The 19,179-nt window shown below is 40.3% G+C and overlaps 1 protein-coding gene and 1 long non-coding RNA gene across 3 annotated transcripts in view; one reads left to right on the top strand and one right to left on the bottom strand.

Annotated features, from left to right (window-relative positions):
* The window catches only part of LOC127622782 (uncharacterized), a 157,349-nt gene that overhangs the window by 107,276 nt on the left and 30,894 nt on the right, over positions 1–19,179 (bottom strand). The gene's annotated exons all lie outside the window — the stretch shown is intronic.
* The window catches only part of LOC127622763 (tetraspanin-9-like), a 130,428-nt gene that overhangs the window by 94,656 nt on the left and 16,593 nt on the right, over positions 1–19,179 (top strand). For both annotated transcript variants that reach the window (XM_052096845.1, XM_052096844.1), the window contains exons 2-3: positions 2,051–2,242; positions 5,564–5,638. In XM_052096845.1, the coding sequence (XP_051952805.1) occupies positions 2,051–2,242; positions 5,564–5,638 (267 nt within the window). The remainder of the gene's footprint in view (positions 1–2,050; positions 2,243–5,563; positions 5,639–19,179) is intronic.

The raw sequence follows: 19,179 nt of genomic DNA, 5'->3' as shown, positions 1-19,179 counted from the left end.
CCAAAATCCCAATATTAACCACCTAAAATGGAAGGTTTGGTCAGTAATGCAGGACATTTGAACTAGAAATATGCCTGACATACACAGGGAAATAAAAGACTCTTACAATAACCTACACCATACTACAGTATGTACACTATGAAGTAAACATTGTGATTTAACAAATATGAGACGTAATACATCAAGAGTAAATTGTAATTGATAGCATGCCTTTAATGTCCAGCAATTATACATCATAAATAATTATTTCCTTCCCTTTTCTTATGGGACACTGTCTGTCAAAATTAACGTGAGCTAAAAAAATCTTCAAAGGTTATTAAAAACTAAACGTTCAATAATGTATTTGGGCCTTTTTTTAATTTAGTTTAAAATGCAGTATAATATATATATAAGTTGCAGGGGTGGACTGGGAAGAGAAACTGCCCCAAATGTTGGGCCCATTCAGCCCGTTTCGCGGCCGGCCCGGTTCTCACTATGGCCAGTCCGCACCGTATCGGCCCCAAAGTGTGTTAGCCCACCGGGAAATTGCCCAGTTTGCCAGATTACCCATTAAGCCCTGATAAATGTGCATTTACACATATTTAATGTATGCAATCGAACCAGCATCGTCTTTTTTCTTTATTTTATTCTTCATTTTTTTCTTTATTCTATATTTCAATATTCCCATTTTCAGTCAATATCACAACGCATTGAAGTTAACAAAGAAAACGTAAAAGAGCAAGATGGCTTTGCAACATGTAAATAATTATTAATTTGAATCAAACTTAACAATACTCACCATTTACGATAACTGCTTATTTTCTATATACATGACATATACCTTTATACAAACACAATGTTCCTATCCACCCATTCTTTCATACTTTTTAAACACCTCAATTTTAAACATTCTTTTAAATGTATTAATTGTTTTACACCATTTATATTCATTTTAAGCATGTTCTATAATTACACTTTTATTCCACATCATTCTGAACTCTCCTTTTTCAAATTCTAATGACTCTCTCTCATGACAAACTATTTTGTACATTTATATGTACATGTACATTTTATTTATTTTTTGGTAATAAACGCTTGTATGATTTATGCATAATTAAATCCACCAGATCTTCACATTTAAATATCTGTAGATTGAAGAATAGATGACTCCATGGATCTCTATAATGACTGCTGCTCGTAACAATCAGTGGTGGCGTAGTGGCTAAAGCACAGGGCTGTTAATCAGAAGGTTGCTGGTTCTAACCCCACGGCCACCACCATTGTGTCCTTGAGCAAGGCACTTAACTCCAGGTTGCTCCGGGGGGATTGTCCCTGTAATAACTGCACTGTAAGTCGCTTTGGATAAAAGCGTCTGCCAAATGCATAAATGTAAATGTATCACAACCTGTTACTGTTACTCCAGGTGTAATTCTACCACCCACCACTAGGGGGAGTCAACACGCTCTATTATTGTGTATATAACCAGGTGAGTGGTAGAAGAAGAGAGATGTGGTTGGCCAAGGAAGCATGGCTAGCCTCATGTTTGTAACTAGCTCAGAGTCCTTATTGATTCATGCTAAATCATTATAAGATTTATTTATTTTTCTATACATCTATATTATTATCTTTTTATTATTTAATTATTTGACATGCCCCATTTCAATGTAAAATACTTGAATATCTAATAAAAATAACAATAACCAAGTGAGGATAAATATCATGAATTACGACACACAAGTTGTTTACGGGGAAAAACCATTAGCAAACTATCTGTTTATTTTCACTGCTTACCGATAGTTTCATTAGCAGCTGTCGGTAACGATTAATCAGTCCACGTAGAGGTTCAACCAGTGGTGTGTGTTTGCGTTTTGACTCTGTTTGTTGGTGCTAGCGGCACAAAACTTACACACTCCACCGTTAAATCTTCTGACGGGCCCCTGCAGACTAAACAGACAGCTTGAGGCCAGAACATTGTACTCTTTTTGTGGCTGTCTGCACTTCACGGAGTTTATGTGGTGCATCGTGAATGTTGAATGATCGATATCTGATCGTGTGTTGTTTGTCTCTGCAGTTGTGCGGCTGTGGGCTGCTGGGGGTTGGAATCTGGCTGTCTGTGTCTCAGGGCAGCTTCGCCACCTTCTCCCCGTCATTCCCCTCCCTCTCCGCTGCCAACATGATCATCGCTATAGGAGCCATCGTCATGGTGACGGGCTTCCTCGGTTGCCTGGGCGCCATAAAGGAAAACAAGTGCCTGCTTCTGAGCGTGAGTTATGACACACCTACACACTTCTCATTTCTCTCGCCTGAAATGTGGAAACACAAATGAATGTTTTAGTGCACTTTTCAGTCTATGGACTATTGTTGATGCTTTACATCTTGACATGATTACTACAATGCAATTATCAATGTGCAAAAAGTGCATTGCTGATATGTCAATTTGGAAGTTATTTGTAGATATCTGTAATTGTGTTTTGAATGCAACTGGATGGCAGATCACAGACAACAAAAATATATATATTTTTTTACAAAATTATGCAAGTAATGATGTCATTTATACATCAAGAATTGACACTTTTACTAATATAAATGTATTACTGCAATAAAAAAACACTTTCACTAGTCGTAAGTGCATCCCTGATATCAAAAACGAGCATTTTAACTAGATAATAAATTGAATTGTCAGTACAAAACTATTTGGTAACACTTTAAATGAAGCCTGTACAGTATATGTATGTTTATGAAGGTAGATGAAGCCTTAAAATAACACCTTTTAATCTGTTGTATGTTTTTGTGAATAATTGTAACCAGTTATAATACATTATAATGCTTATCAACAGGTAGACATAGTGATAAATATTAGTTGAATATTAAATATTTAAATTATCATGTATTAAAACTAGGGCTGTCAATCGATTACAATTTTTAATCGAATTAATTACATGATGTCCTGATTAATTAATCGTGATTAATCGCATATACAAATATTTGCTGAGAAAGATCCTCATATAACAATAATTCAATATATAATGATGAAATAATTATACTTTATTACTAAACTATTACTATATACTTTAATTATCTTTAAATATTTAAAAATTATATATATATATATATATAATATAAAACAAAATATTCCGATAATTAAAATGCATTACATTCTTGTAGCAGAAGAGTTCATCATTGATAAGGCGATATAATAAGTGTCTTTATAATACAATGTATTGTTTACTCCCATATTATTGATCATAAGTCAATCATTGACACACAGTTCACAGTAATCCATTACACAAGTGAATTTATCAATCAGAGATTTATTATGAGGGCTTGTTTGGGACGTCCACAATCCTACAGATATATTTGACAATAATGACATTATATTCATTAGTGTAATGGTGTTCAATGCTGGAGTTGTTGGAGGTACAAAGAGTATTTAAATAATATTTCAAGTCTTTACAAAAAGTGCAAATAGGGGCTTTATAGACATAAATGTACACTTATGTATTAAAAACTTGGCAAGAAAAATAAACAGATTAATCAGAAAATATTAACTTAAGTTATCAAATCTGGGAAAACCAAATAAAAGCGTCTTTATAAAGCAAAAAAAACTAGTTAAAATAGAGGTACAAACAAACAAACAAACGTTTCATCTACAGCATTACAGAAGGAGTGGATCTATTTCAGGAGCATGTTTCTTTGATTGACGGGGTAAAAATGGTGTAACAGTTTAAAGGACACCTCCTTAACCTCGCTGGTAATTAAATATGTATGAGGTAAAGACCGTACGACCTGCATCAGACGTGCTTGTGTCGCGTCTCGGGTGTGTTGAGTCATAAACATAAAATGTTTAGATCACCGTGTCGAGTTAAATATAGTTTAATATCAATCTTAATCACATCTTAAGATCCCTTAAAGATCGCATTTGCGCTCCATCATGTGTTTTGAACGCAAGAAATTGTTTTCTTCACTGTTTAAACTGTGTGTTGCTCACACAGCTGAAGTTTCACTTACTGCCCTCTGGAGTAAACAGGTGGTACTACAAGCATTTCTCAGTTAATCATTGCGATTAAAGTGCGTTAATTTATTTAACGCGTTAATTTTTCAAATTAATCGCACGTTATTAACGCGTTAAATCGACAGCCCTAATTAAAACACATCACAATCACCCAATATCATGTGTTATATACTTGTATATTACTTTAAGGTATAACTATGAACTACGGCTGCGTATTGTAACATATTGTCAATATAATGCATATCTGAATGCTGTAAATAAGTCTCATCTTTGCGCTCCAGGTTTCTGCTGTAGATCTCGAGTTAACGCACATTATGGCTCAAATAGAACTTTCTTAATTTCATTCATAAGACGATTTTCATGAGTCTGACCCCAGGATTGAGAAATACTGCTCTAGTCAAACCCATCTTCATCCCCATGCTTTCATATCATTACTTTTTAATGTCAATCTCTAATTCTTCAGCTTTCCTAAATGCCTATTATATGGGACGGGTGTACATTGGAATTGCCTGACCTTTACCGTTAGCTAGCTGTGCCGTTTATAGCGCTCGTCCCCGAGTCTGAGGGAAGAGAGAGACATCAGAGAAGACTTTAGCATTGTGGGTTTGAGATCTTAGCAATCCAGTCTGCCCCGTCTTGCTCCATCTGATGTAGTTTTGTCGCCACCAGATGTCTGGGACGGAAGCAAACTCAAAGCCTTTGCACTGTTCACATCTATATATGTGGCACATTTGGGGCGGCTGTTGCTCAGGTGGTACAGCGGGTCGGCCATCATTGGGGTGTGTGTTTGTGTGTGTGAGTGAGTGAGTGAGTGAGTGTGTGAGTGAGTGAGTGTGTGAGTGAGTGAGTGAGTGAGTGAGTGTGTGAGTGAGTGAGTGAGTGAGTGTGTGAGTGAGTGAGTGAGTGAGTGAGTGAGTGAGTGAGTGAGTGAGTGAGTGTGTGAGAGAGTGTGAGAGAGAGTGAGTTTGTGTGAGTGTGTGTGTTTGTGAGTGAGTGAGTGAGTGAGTGAGTGAGTGAGTGAGTGAGTGAGTGAGTGAGTGAGTGAGTGAGTGAGTGAGTGTATGTGAATGAGTCACAGTGTAAAGCGCTTTGATCACCGCTAAGGTTAAAAAAGCGCTATATAAGTGCAAACTATTTACCACATATTGCCAGAGTGGCGAGTACAGGAAGTGACATGACAGCGCAGACATATACACACATACTTTGCCATTCAGTGGTCGACGGGGCCAAACACAAGCGCTCTGTCCATTTAATGATGAAAGGGAATACGGTAAACTTATTGTGTGGAACTGTCTGTGCTGCGGTTTAATAAACAAGCATCTTAAAGACTTTCAGATGGGCCGAATGTGCGCCTCAGATGGAATTTGACAGCAGCGGTCATCAGTGTATATCAAGCACTCAACGAAATAATGTTTACCGACTGACAAGCGCATGCTGTGTAGAAGACTGTATAAATATTTAGCTGAAGAAGTGCAATAGAATGAGAGTGAGAGAGAGTGATAATTCATATAGACGTGCCTCTCTCTCTCAACGCCATCACTCATTCTCTCTTTGTGTATTTTCCTCTTGCAGTTCTTCATCGTCTTGCTGATTATTTTGCTGGCTGAGCTGATTTTGCTCATTCTGTTCTTCGTGTACTCTGATAAGGTAAGCCCGTTCACCAATTTAATACTCAAGTCAGTGCTGAATTTCCATTCAAAACACTATAATCTGTTTTGAACAAATGGGGTTGAGTTTTGTTTCACATGTTCACTCTATTGCACTCATTGTCTTTCATTGCTGGAAATGCAAATAACTGGCAAACCGAAGGTGTGTTGCTGGTCTTAGCTGGTCTTAGCCGGTCTTAGCCGGTCTGTCCGCAGTGAAGAGCCCAAAACCCCTGTGAAACTATCAAAGTAGACCAGCCTATTGATCTTGAGATAACTTATTATCGATAAGGTCTGTTTAAATATGGCTTGCTGTCGTAATAAATAGAATTGACATGAAAATACTTATTTTGGGGTGGATCAACTTTATGCTTTATTCCCATCCAAAACATGTTCCTGAATTAATTTACTGCCGTTTTATACATCATTAAATCAAGACTCGTCAACTTAACATTGGCACTCCATAGAAGCACACAATACAAAGCTGTTATTCAAATTTTAAACAAATTATACACAGAAATGTAGCAAATGACTTGAGACAAATGTCTGTGATTGGCTACAATGCACAACTGCATAAACAGATGTTACATTTATTTGGTCGTTGTTTCCTGACGACTGTCGTCTTGCAATTTGCGAGTATGAGAGCGTGTGATTAGACGGATGATGTAATCACATGCTCCGGATTCAGGGGACCAGTTGTAATGTACGAGTCAACCACTGGGAAAACTCTGATCACTTGAGCAATAGCCTATTATGTTTAGACCCCGCCCACCAACATTACTCAACCAATGCATTAGCTCGTTTATTCTTTGTTCAACCAACGGCAGGCCGGGGGCATATTCAGAAAGCTGTTTTGAAAAGAACGTTTTTTTTGCAATTCCATTCGTTGGCGCTAGTGTCGCAGAAACGACTTCAGCTTTAAACTTCAGCAGCAAAAATGACGTTAGCGTTCATAAGTTCCGTCTATTTCTGCGAGTCAGTTCAAACTATCTTAGTATGTTTACATGGGCCGTTTTAATCAAACCACAGCGGGAGTCGAGCTACAGTCTTCATGTCTCTGTCCATGTATATGACATCATGCGCAATCAAATAGTTTGAAGAAAGGTAGTATTCCTGGTCTGAATACTTACACAGTTCTGCGTCTGTACCAGTCATTTGCTTCAGGCTGCATATTTAATCAAATTCATGCTTTGTGCCTCATTCTATGAATGGAATCCACATGAGATCTGTAACAGCTGTTGTGACCACTCGATGTTAATTGAAAGTAAGATAAATGCGGTAGATAATGTGTAATTTGTAATGTTTACACCCTGAATTCTTAGCACTACTGCTAGCATGCTAACCTTGGCCATAGTGTATGTTACCCTTAATGTTTTTTTATACTTGTTTGTTCTTTAAAGAAAGGCATTTATTGGGTGATGTGAGTGTTACTATGGCGGACAGATAGGAGGATTAGTCATTGGACAAAAGAATAATAATCACAGGCACATCAAAGAGTCACAGGTGTGAACGGTTTACAGACTGATCCAAAAATGGCACTCGCCATGTGTCCCTGTGTTACAAACGAGATAAATCAGCCTCTGAAGGGCACTTCAAAGGGAGAACAATCATGATAGCCATGCTATAAGATCGCTTCAAACCGAATTGCCAATAAAAATGGTTAAAAGCTGAGTTCTGAATAAACATTGTGATTGAGCGCCACATCTTTCAGCCCAAAGCTGTCACAGTGGATGGTGTTAAAGTCTGCCGAGGGAATTCGGGCATATGGAAGATCACTTTTGACTTCTGGGTTGAATACACGCCGCGTGGCACCTCAGTTACTCGGAGCACGTGCATAAAGTCGAGCACTATTGCGGAGCGATTGATATGTACGGAACTGATCTATAATGGCATAATCTAGGTCTTGTTTGATCAATTTAGAAAAGTCAGACTACATTACATTTTTAAAAGTTGAATTATTGTTTTAGTCCGACTGAAATCAGACTTTTTAAAGAGCACGTAAACTCACTCAGTGAATCAATTGGAGCTATTTGAGAGAATTTCTGTCTTTATACTGTGGAGTTTGGAAAATGTTAATAAAGTATTGTCCTGGGGTTGTCTGGGTATCTCAGCGAGTATTGCCGCTGACTATCACACCTGGAGTCGTGAGTTTGAATCCAGGGCGTGCTGAGTGACTCCAGTCAGGTCTCCTTAGCAACCAAATTGGGCCGGTTGCTAGGGAGGTTAGAGTCACATGGGGTAACCAAATTGTCCTGGTTGCTAGGGAGGGTAGAGTCACATGGGGTAACCAAATTGGGCAGGTTGCTAGGGAGGGTAGAGTCACATGGGGTAACCAAATTGGCCCGGTTGCTAGGGAGGGTAGAGTCACATGGGGTAACCTCCTCGTGGTGGTGATTAGTGGTTCTCTCAATGGGGCGTGTGGTGAGTTGTGTGTGGATCGTGGAGAGTAGCATGAGTCTCCACATGCTGTGAGTCTCCGCGGTGTCATGCACAACGAGTCACGTGATCAGATGCACCGATTGACGGTCTCAGAAGCGGAGGCAACTGAGACTTGTCCTCCGCCATTGGGGACACACACAAACACGCACACTCACGGCAGCTGCTTGTGGCTCTCTCTCTCCCCCAAACTGCATGGATTTATTTGATAGAAAACAATTCGAAATATGAAAAAAAAAAATAATAATAATAAATAATAGATTCTGAACAATTCAGAGATTTTAGTTTTATCCAAAATAGTAGTTGTCCACAAATTATAATTTTTTTGATTGAATAAACTCGAGCTGCCCCCTGATAGTCGACCAAACGTCAGTTGATGAGAAGAGTCTAACATTTATATTTATATTGACACACTAAAGCTGAAGATATAAATAACCATCTAAAGACAAATGCTTTTGTGAAACATCTTATGTGCCTAAAACATTCACACAGAACTATATATATAATACAAAACTATAGATACAATACATAGGCAGACAGACTTAATGACACTTAATCGCTCACTAAAGAGTTAATGATACGGCTGCTGTTCATTTGTCATTTTAGGCCAGTTGCCCGCTCTCGCAGCTTAATCGGGTCGGCAGTCTCTTTAAAGAACAGCCGTTACTCGTGTCTTTGGCTGTGGAGGTTAAGAGTTTTCATCATCAGGCGAGCACTAGAAGGTCAAAGGTCACACCACGCAATGAGGCCTGATCCCGGCCAGTTGTCACCAAGTAATTGGCGTTGAGCTCTGTCACAGTCGAGCGTTCCACCACCTCCGATCGCTCTCTCTCACGGCCTCGAGCACACGGCACTGGAAATGATACTGTGCCAACTGGAATGTCGAAAACAGCCCAATTTGACCCTTTGACACCCTGCAGATCCTGGTGGAATACTTCCCATGTCTACGCATGTGATGGCCCGTTTCCTCTTTCATGAAGTCACAAGAGTCACCGGACAGATGACACTTCAAAGTGTGCACTGTGTAGCCTCCTTTTCAATGGCAGATACGTGTTACAGTGTGTTTGGCAGGATGTGAGAAGGTATTAAAGATGATTTACACAGAGGGATTTTGGGTGTGTCTTCATTATAGTCTTGTTTTAATTGCATATAGATTAAACAACAGTAGCTAAAATGCCATTATTAAATTCGGTGAATTGATTACTTGCACTGAATCATTTCAAAACTCGGGGGAGCAAAGACACGCAGTATATGGGTGTTTCTTCATTGTCGGGCACTTTCCTGTCCCAAGGGTTAATGTTAAAAATCAACAGATTTCAACTTTTTGTTGTTGATGTTGTTATATGAAGGTCTCATTAAAACTGACTTGGAATAATTTATTTGTGGTACTTTCCGAATGTGTTTTATGTGTGTATGTAACAAGGTTAAGGTTGGGAAAGGAGGAGGCGGGAACCGGCTGAACCGTCAAAATAATGTTTAATGAAAATAAAGACACAAAACATAAACACGCACACACACGCACACACACACACGGCAGCTGCGTGTGGCTCTCTCTCTCTCTCTCTTGAACTGCCCGCTGCACTTACCCCTCTCCTCGACCGATTAGCCCGATTGGGGCTAACCGTCCTCCTCCTCGTCACAATAGATTTGACTGTTTTAGCCTGGTCCCAGAAACAGATTTTAAATATATTAAAATATAGATTATTAAACCCTTTCACCCTTAAGTCATTTTTTAAATGTTTACCTTCTAAAGGGCAAACAAAGCACAAAACTCAGCACAGAATTCTATTGAACTCAGCACAGAATTCTATTGAACTCAACACAGAATTCTATTAAACTCAGCACAGAATTCTATTAAACTCAACACAGAATTCTATTAAACTCAGCACAGAATTCTATTAAACTCAACACAGAATTCTATTAAACTCAACACAGAATTCTATTAAACTCAGCACAGAATTCTATTAAACTCAGCACAGAATTCTATTAAACTCAGCACAGAATTCTATTAAACTCAACACAGAATTCTATTAAACTCAACACAGAATTCTATTAAACTCAACACAGAATTCTATTAAACTCAGCACAGATTTCTATTGAACTCAGCACAGAATTCTATTAAACTCAGCACAGAATTCTATTAAACTCAGCACAGAATTCTATTAAACTCAACACAGAATTCTATTAAACTCAACACAGAATTCTATTAAACTCAGCACAGAATTCTATTAAACTCAGCACAGAATTCTATTAAACTCAACACAGAATTCTATTAAACTCAACACAGAATTCTATTAAACTCAGCACAGATTTCTATTGAACTCAGCACAGAATTCTATTAAACTCAGCACAGAATTCTATTAAACAACACAGAATTCTATTGAACTCAGCACAGAATTCTATTAAACTCAGCACAGAATTCTATTGAACTCAGCACAGAATTCTATTGAACTCAGCACAGAATTCTATTAAACTCAGCACAGAATTCTATTAAACTCAGCACAGAATTCTATTAAACTCAGCACAGAATTCTATTAAACTCAGCACAGAATTCTATTAAACTCAACACAGAATTCTATTAAACTCAACACAGAATTCTATTGAACTCAGCACAGAATTCTATTAAACTCAGCACAGAATTCTATTAAACTCAGCACAGAATTCTATTAAACTCAGCACAGAATTCTATTAAACTCAACACAGAATTCTATTAAACTCAGCACAGAATTCTATTAAACTCAGCACAGAATTCTCTTAAACTCAACACAGAATTCTATTAAACTCAGCACAGATTTCTATTGAACTCAGCACAGAATTATATTAAACTCAGCACAGAATTCTATTAAACAACACAGAATTCTATTGAACTCAGCACAGAATTCTATTAAACTCAGCACAGAATTCTATTAAACTCAACACAGAATTCTATTGAACTCAGCACAGAATTCTATTGAACTCAGCACAGAATTCTATTGAACTCAGCACAGAATTCTATTAAACTCAACACAGAATTCTATTAAACTCAGCACAGAATTCTATTAAACTCAGCACAGAATTCTATTAAACTCAACACAGAATTCTATTAAACTCGACACAGAATTCTATTGAACTCAGCACAGAATTCTATTAAACTCAACACAGAATTCTATTAAACTCAGAATTTGAGATGCTGGAAATGAATTTTCATGACAGAAATCTGCTGTGATGCATGAACACACACTGATGGACATTATACAAATTAAAGAAACTGTTTAGCGTGTGAAAAGCCCACAGTGCTACAGTATCTGTGAAACCTTGAATATCATCAAAAGATTGTTCAGATGTCATTTATTATCAATGGTGTGTAGCGAGAAGGTGTTAAATCCTGTGAAGGATTTCTGAGTGGTTCATCACTTCTCGCCACGCTCTCTGTGGAAGTAATTCACTTACAATCCGTTTAGAGATTAGGATGTGCCTCTCTCCAGTGTACACAAACCGGCTGCTTGTCTTTTTAGTGCATATAACTGAAACTCAAACCACAAATAAAGGCTGCAACGTGATGTAACATGAACAGAGCTTGTGTTCAGGCAAAAGACGGTCCTGTCTGGATGAGTCTCAAACTCTTACATTGAGCCCAATAATTCATATTCTACCATAATTTGCTCAACATGAGGGAACGGTCACTGTGGTTGAACCATCTCTTAATACAAAGGAAGTGTGAGCATTTAAAGAGCATGCTCAGACGCCCCTTCATGTTCACAGTGACGATATAAGATACCGCTCTGACCTTTAACCCGAGCCAGAGGAAAGAGTCGAGATGAGATCGAGAGATTTGAATCAGCCGTTCAGTGCTGTGAGCACGTCTGTTTAATTTCTCCACCGTGTGAACTTTACATTGCTCTCAGGATGGCACTGGGCAGGAAGTGAGAGCTGAAAAGCTTCAATTGTGACTGGTGCATTTGTTTTCTTACCTCGCTCGTAAAATGATTGGAATAATGATACGATGCCAACTGTAGCTGGGACTTTTGGGGAGTTTGAACCGTTCTCACTGTCCTGCATTGTAGACGTTGTGGGTGCGTTAAAAGCCACCTCTTCAAGAGATGTGATCCCTCCCAAACTGTTTATTGAGTTGTGGGTGCTATTGGCCCGAGTATACAACCATAATCTGTAGTCTAATGAATGGTGATGTGCCGTTAAGCTTTAAGCAGGCGGTTGTTCAGCCCCGGCTTAAAAAGCCAAATTTAGACCCCTTGCATTTAAATAACCTTCGGCCTGTTTCGCAGTTGCCATTCTTATCTAAAATTTTGGAAAGGATAGATTTTAAGCAGTTAAATCAGTTATTAATGCAGGATAAATTACTAGACAAAGTTCAATCGGGTGTTAGAGCACGTCACAGCAGAGAATCCGCCCATATTAGGGGTTTAAATTATATTTTTAATAGGTCTTAATTCTGGAAGTAGCACGGGTTTAGTTCTATTAGACCTTAGTGCTGCATTCAACGCTATTGATCACACCATTTTGATCGAGCGCATTAGACAATGTGTCCATATTCAAGGAAAGGTTTACGTCTGATTTGCAGAATAGGATATTTCCAGTTAAGATGGGAAACCTATTATCATCCTCTGCCCAGGTTTTATATGGGGTCCCACAAGGTTCAGTCTTAGGGCCGCTATTGTTTTCTTTGTAAATGTTACAACTCGGAAGCACGGCATCTCGTGTCACTTTTAATTGGATGATACACAAAGGTATCTATGGCTTAAGATAGGTGATATGATGCCAATTCAATCTCTGGTGGAATGTCATGGAAAATCAACTTTGTGATGATGCTTTTTTCAGCTTAGGAAGCTTGCCAAACTGAAATCGGTCCTAGCTTTTAAGGACCTTGAAAAAGTTATCCATGCTTTTGTGTCCTCGCGATTGGATTGTTGTGATGAACTGTATCTGGGGTCTGTCAGTCCTCTTGGTCACGACTGCAGTTGGACAAAACGCTGCAGCAAGGCTGCTAACTAATACCAGAAAGAGAGATATTGCTCCGATCTTAGCCTCTCTTCACATTAAACAGAGTCGAATTTAAGGTTCTGATGTATGTGTTTAAAGCATTACATGGGATGGCCCCAGATTATATATTGGAAATGATTAACACTTACTCTTCCGTGAGACCTCTCAGATCTAATAAGCAATTGATGCTTAATATTTCATGGACAGGTTTTAAGGGTAATGGATATCGTGCATTTGCTGCGGCGGCACCAGGATTGTGGAATGTTTTGCCACTGCCGGATAAATCATCGTACACGATAGGTGTATTTAAGACATGTTTGCAAACATATTTATTTCTTGTGGCATATGAGAGTTGATAGAATGTTATTAGCTAGACAGCAGATTATGGCTGGTAATGCAACTTAAAAAATGAGCCCTTCCTGGACTTCCTATGTTGCCTATTAAAGCTTGTAGACTGATTGTCATGCGAAGAGAGCGGGTCGCTTTTCCCGGGAAAATCCAAAGGAAGTGACGTTTATGCTCATGAGAGTCTCAGTGCTTCTCTTCCGCTATTCAACAGCGCTAACAAACTGCAACACTAGATAACTTTATCTTAGCGATCCAGCAAACGTCCGGCTCCAGCACAAACTCAGAGTAAACCAAACAAACATTTATCTACTGAATCCCGTCTGGCTGAACATGATCGTGGTCGAACGAAAACTAGCGTGAACATCGGCAGGGCGTTTGATTCCTGGAGGAACCTCCGATCGGTTTTAGGGATCAAAACAGACCCTGAATTGGCGTTATTCTTATTGGACAGGTAAACTTCCATAACTGCAAACATGTGAATATCTACCTTGCTTCATAACGTTCAAATAATTTCAACGATCTTCTCTTTATGCTAAATGTCAGGTATACAGGATAAATGTAAGCAAATACGCTGGTTTCTTGATCATAGTGCAACAGTAAAGTGTCTGTTATAGGTCGCTAGTATGTGTGTATCAGTATGCTATGGTAGCGGATAAGTAGTTTTGTAGTAAAACAATCAGAACTGTGTAATTTAATGATTCTCCCTTATTTGTCAGCATGATGTCGGTTAATCACGTTCAGTCTCTTTGTACATTACATCATTGTTTTGGCCGATGCTCATGTCACTATGGAGTGTGTGTGCGAGCAACAGGCTGCAGTTCACTGAACGGCCACAGGTGTCACTATGGAGTGTGTGCACGAGCAACAGGCTGCAGTTCACTGAATGGCCACAGGTGTCACTATGGAGTGTGCACGAGCAACAGGCTGCAGTTCACTGAATGGCCACAGGTGTCAATATGGAGTGTGTGCGCGAGCACGAGCAATAGGCTGCAGTTCACTGAACGGCCACAGGTGTCACTATGGAGTGTGTGCGCGAGCACGAGCAACAGGCTGCAGTTCACTGAACGGCCACAGGTGTCACTATGGAGTGTGTGCGCGAGCGCGAGCAACAGGCTGCAGTTCACTGAACGGTCACAGGTGTCACTATAGAGTGTGTGCACGAGCAACAGGCTGCAGTTCACTGAACGGCCACAGGTGTTACTATGTAGTGTGTGCGCGAGCAACAGGCTGCAGTTCACTGAACGGCCACAGGTGTCACTATTGAGTGTGTGCGCACGAGCAACAGGCTGCAGTTCACTGAACGGCCACAGGTGTCACTATGGAGTGTGTGCGCACGAGCAACAGGCTGCAGTTCACTGAACGGCCACAGGAGTCACTATGGAGTGTGCGCACGAGCAACAGGCTGCAGTTCACTGAACGGCCACAGGTGTCACTATGGAGTGTGTGCGCACGAGCAACAGGCTGCAGTTCACTGAATGGCCACAGGTGTCACTATGGAGTGTGTGCACGAGCACGAGCAACAGGCTGCAGTTCACTGAACGGCCACAGGTGTCACTATGGAGTGTGTGCGCACGAGCAACAGGCTGCAGTTCACTGAACGGCCACAGGTGTCACTATGGAGTGTGTGCACAAGCAACAGGCTGCAGTTCACTGAACGGCCACAGGTGTCACTATGTAGTGTGTGCGCGAGCAACAGGCTGCAGTTCACTGAATGGCCACAGGTGTTACTATGTAGTGTGTGCGCACGAGCAACAGGCTGCAGTTCACTGAACGGCCACAGGTGTCACTATTGAGTGTGTGCACACGAGCAACAGGCTGCAGTTCACTGAACAGCCACAGGTGTCACTATTGAGTGTGTGCGCACGAGCAACAGGCTGCAGTTCACTGAACAGCCACAGGTGTCACTATGGAGTGTGTGCGCGAGCAACAGGCTGCAGTTCACTGAACGGCCACAGGTGTCACTATGGAGTGTGTGCACGAGCAACAGGCTGCAGTTCACTGAACGGCCACAGGTGTCACTATGGAGTGTGTGCGCGAGCAACAGGCTGCAGTTCACTGAACGGCCACAGGTGTCACTATGGAGTGTGTGCGCGAGCAACAGGCTGCAGTTCACTGAACGGCCACAGGTGTCACTATGGAGTGTGTGCGCGAGCAACAGGCTGCAGTTCACTGAACGGCCACAGGTGTCACTATGGAGTGTGTGCGCACGAGCAACAGGCTGCAGTTCACTGAACGGCCACAGGTGTCACTATGGAGTGTGTGTGCGAGCAACAGGCTGCAGTTCACTTAACGGCCACAGGTGTCACTATGGAGTGCGAGCGCGAGCAACAGGCTGCAAATCACTTAACGGCCACAGGTGTCACTATGGAGTGTGTGCGCGAGCAACAGGCTGCAGTTCACTGAACGGCCACAGGTGTCACTATGGAGTGTGTGCGTGAGTATTTTGTCTTGTTTTCAAGTAAAGTATGTTGACAAACCACTCTGTTTTGTGTTGCACTTCACGGCCACCGTCGAATGTGGATTCTCGGATATTAGATGCGTTATTAGACACATCTTTAGACAAAAATGCTCATTAAGATTATGATGTTTTGTAACGGTCACCATTAAAACTTTACAGCTCTCACTTCCTGCCTGTTATTTTCCATTGCGGTGTTCTTTGTTCATCATGGGTCTTTCACGGAGCGTGATGCTTGCTCACAGGTGTGTTGTATTAGATCTCCACCTCACTAAACACACACACACACACACAGTGTTTATTAAAGCACAGTGTCTTACACACGTCGGTCCTGCAGAGAGCCGCCATCTGACGGCAGCAGATGGTGAAGGCCAGGCAGCAGATTAGAGCATCCGTCTTTACGCTCATGACCTCATTCCATGTGCTGCAGGACGATGGCCAAATTAAGCCATATTAGTTGCATTGAATGAGGAAGCACAGTAAAGTGATATATTTCGGCGGATGAAGAGCTTTAGCATTAGACCGTACTTCCGCCTGTTGGACGGTGGTTTAATCCATTAATGACTCCATGTTTAGCCTCTAATGTTGCACCATTATATGAGGAACAGCCATACCATTAGAAACAATTGGAGTAGAGACCCACATGTGCTGGGAATTAATTGAGAGCATCATTGATGAACCGTGTGTGTGTGTGTGTGATAGAGGAGGCGTGGCTTAGGAGACACCTCTATAGCAAGGATGGGCTCTATGCTTTCAGCACTAGTTTGCTAACTGCTAGCCTGTCTGGATTACACACCCTAGCTTTAAATCTTGTTTTCAAAGAAATCCAACAATTTGTTGCAATGTTTACAGGGTTATAATGGGCAAAGAGACGGCGGGAACCGGCTGAACAGTCAAAGTTATATTTAATTTAAACAAAAAGACACACACACAGACGCGCGTAATGAGTGTGTGCGCGCACGCGCGTGTGAAAGTGAGTGTGTGAGTTTGTGTGTGCGCGCATAAGTGAGATTGAGTGTGTGAGTTTGCAGTCTGTAGATTTTCTCAAAACTTGTGGGGTTTCTTGTGAGTCAGACAGAAGTGATGGACAGTGTCCTTATCTTCTTCTCCCTTCCTTCCTCAACTCACTGGTAAACAGAGGACTTTCACACACACACTCACACACACACACACACACACACACACACACACACACACAGTGCAGACACTTCTCCACAAACTGAAGCCTGCAGGGCATCGATATGACAAACCTGTCCAAGCATGTCGACACTCTGGAGACTCAAACACACACACACAAGACTAGAAGAAAAACAGATGGTTTCTCTCTTTCTTCTGCTCCTGTTCAGCTCTAGATCTGTGGATAATGATGTCATGTAGGTCCAACAGTTATCCTGCAACCTTCCTGGTATATCCTGATATAATAAACACATCCTAAATCTCATCAGTGTCTCTTCACAATTATAAGACTTTGAGAATATGTGACAAGAGTATGTGATTTAAGAAACATCAGCATTTTTATGAGATAATGTTAATAATTACAACTAAAGTGTTGCAACCACGTATGAATTAAAATAATGGCATATTAAACAAAATAATGATAATATAATTGAATGGATGCAGTCATATATTTCAAACATTGGTTCAGTCAGCCAGAACCAAAGAATCAAATCATAAAGAAATATGATGTATACTATGATTATTGTTGTCACACAAATTACTCTGAAAGAAATCCCGAATGTCTCTTCTTTAGGAGTAATTTTAGGCAGGGGTGATAGGGATATGTCCCGACCAACATTTGGGCCATTTTACCACACAGAAAATACTTTAATAGTAAATAGTACAAAAAATTAGTATAACGTTAAAGGTCCTTAGTATAATTATTCATGTGTAAATTATTGTCCAGCATATAATCGGTGTGTCACATGGCACCTGTTACTTTTCTCAGCGCTGTTCAGGATGCACCAATCATAGTTGTTTGTTTAAAGATATTTATAAATATCACTTTCTGGGGACTGGAGTTGTGAGTTTGAATCCAAGGCGTGCTGAGTGACTCCAGTCAGGTCTCCTTAGCAACCAAATTGTCCCGGTTGCTAGGAAAGGTAGAGTCACATGGGGTAACCTCCTCATGGTCTCTATAATGTGGTTCTCGCTCTTGGTGGGGCGTGTGGTGAGTTGTGTGTGGATGCCGCGGAGAATAGTGTGAAGCCTCCACACACGCTACGTCTCCACGGTAACACGCTCAACAAGTCACATGATAAGATGCACGGATTGACGGTCTCAGACGCGGAGGCAGCTGAGGTTCGTCCTCCACCACCAGGAGCGAATTGGGCGTTACAAATTGGGGAGAATTAAACAAAAACAAAACATAATTTTCTGGAGATTATGCGGGTGGATTTCCATTGGTATCTTACGTTCAATCCTTGAAATAAATAGATTTAAACAAGCATAATTTTGTGCACAAAAAGTTTTGCATGCGGCCCAATGGAGGAATCTGCTTTTTTGGGTCAGTAACTGCCCTCTTAAGGAAGATGTGAATGATTGTGTAAGAGGTGCTGGTATAACTCCCAATATATATATATATATATATATGTGTGTTATTTTGCACATTGGAGAACATCATATCAGACTGGAAAATTATATTTAGTTGATTAAATACGGCATTCCCAATCAAACGTCATTAATTGTAGGCTAAGTCTAAAGTCTACTTTGATCAGTAAAAATGTAAGCACGTCTAAATCAGCAACATGAGAAAGATTATGCAGGAGGGGAGAAATATGTCAATGCTCAATTCTCCTCATAATTCCATTACATTGTGATGTCGTTCTGCACATGCAAATTGTTCATTTACTCTTGTTTTAAATTTCCATTTGTTTAATGCTGGATAATCCAGTTCACAGAATGTCACTTTATGTCGCTTGGATATCATTTTCTCGAGGTATATCTCCTTGGAGAAGATTGACCCATTAATCTTAGGTTCATCACATCACACATTTTTCCTCCTAACCGTTGTTAATCAGTATATTCTAAAGAAATGTGTAAATAATAATAGGCTAATATTTAATATGTTGGGGTTAGAGAAATAATAACTGAGACTCGTTATATGTGGTAATGATTTTATTTAGCCTATATTACCAGACCGACAGATCTTCTTAATTCCAGCATGTTGAATATGATCCCTGCAGTACATCCCAAACACCTCTCAACAGGAGACATTATTGCTCATTCAGTGTTTCAGTGAAAAAGGTTAATAATTAAGAGTTCCGAGATTAAAAACTCACCAAAATGTGTTAATCTGTTTAACAACAGTAACTTACGATAGTCGAAGA

The sequence above is a fragment of the Xyrauchen texanus genome, chromosome 29 (genome assembly GCF_025860055.1).
Source record: "Xyrauchen texanus isolate HMW12.3.18 chromosome 29, RBS_HiC_50CHRs, whole genome shotgun sequence".
Lineage (NCBI taxonomy): Eukaryota > Metazoa > Chordata > Actinopteri > Cypriniformes > Catostomidae > Xyrauchen > Xyrauchen texanus.
Note: the sequence above shows the minus strand (reverse complement) of the source record. Positions and strands in the feature narration are given on the sequence as shown.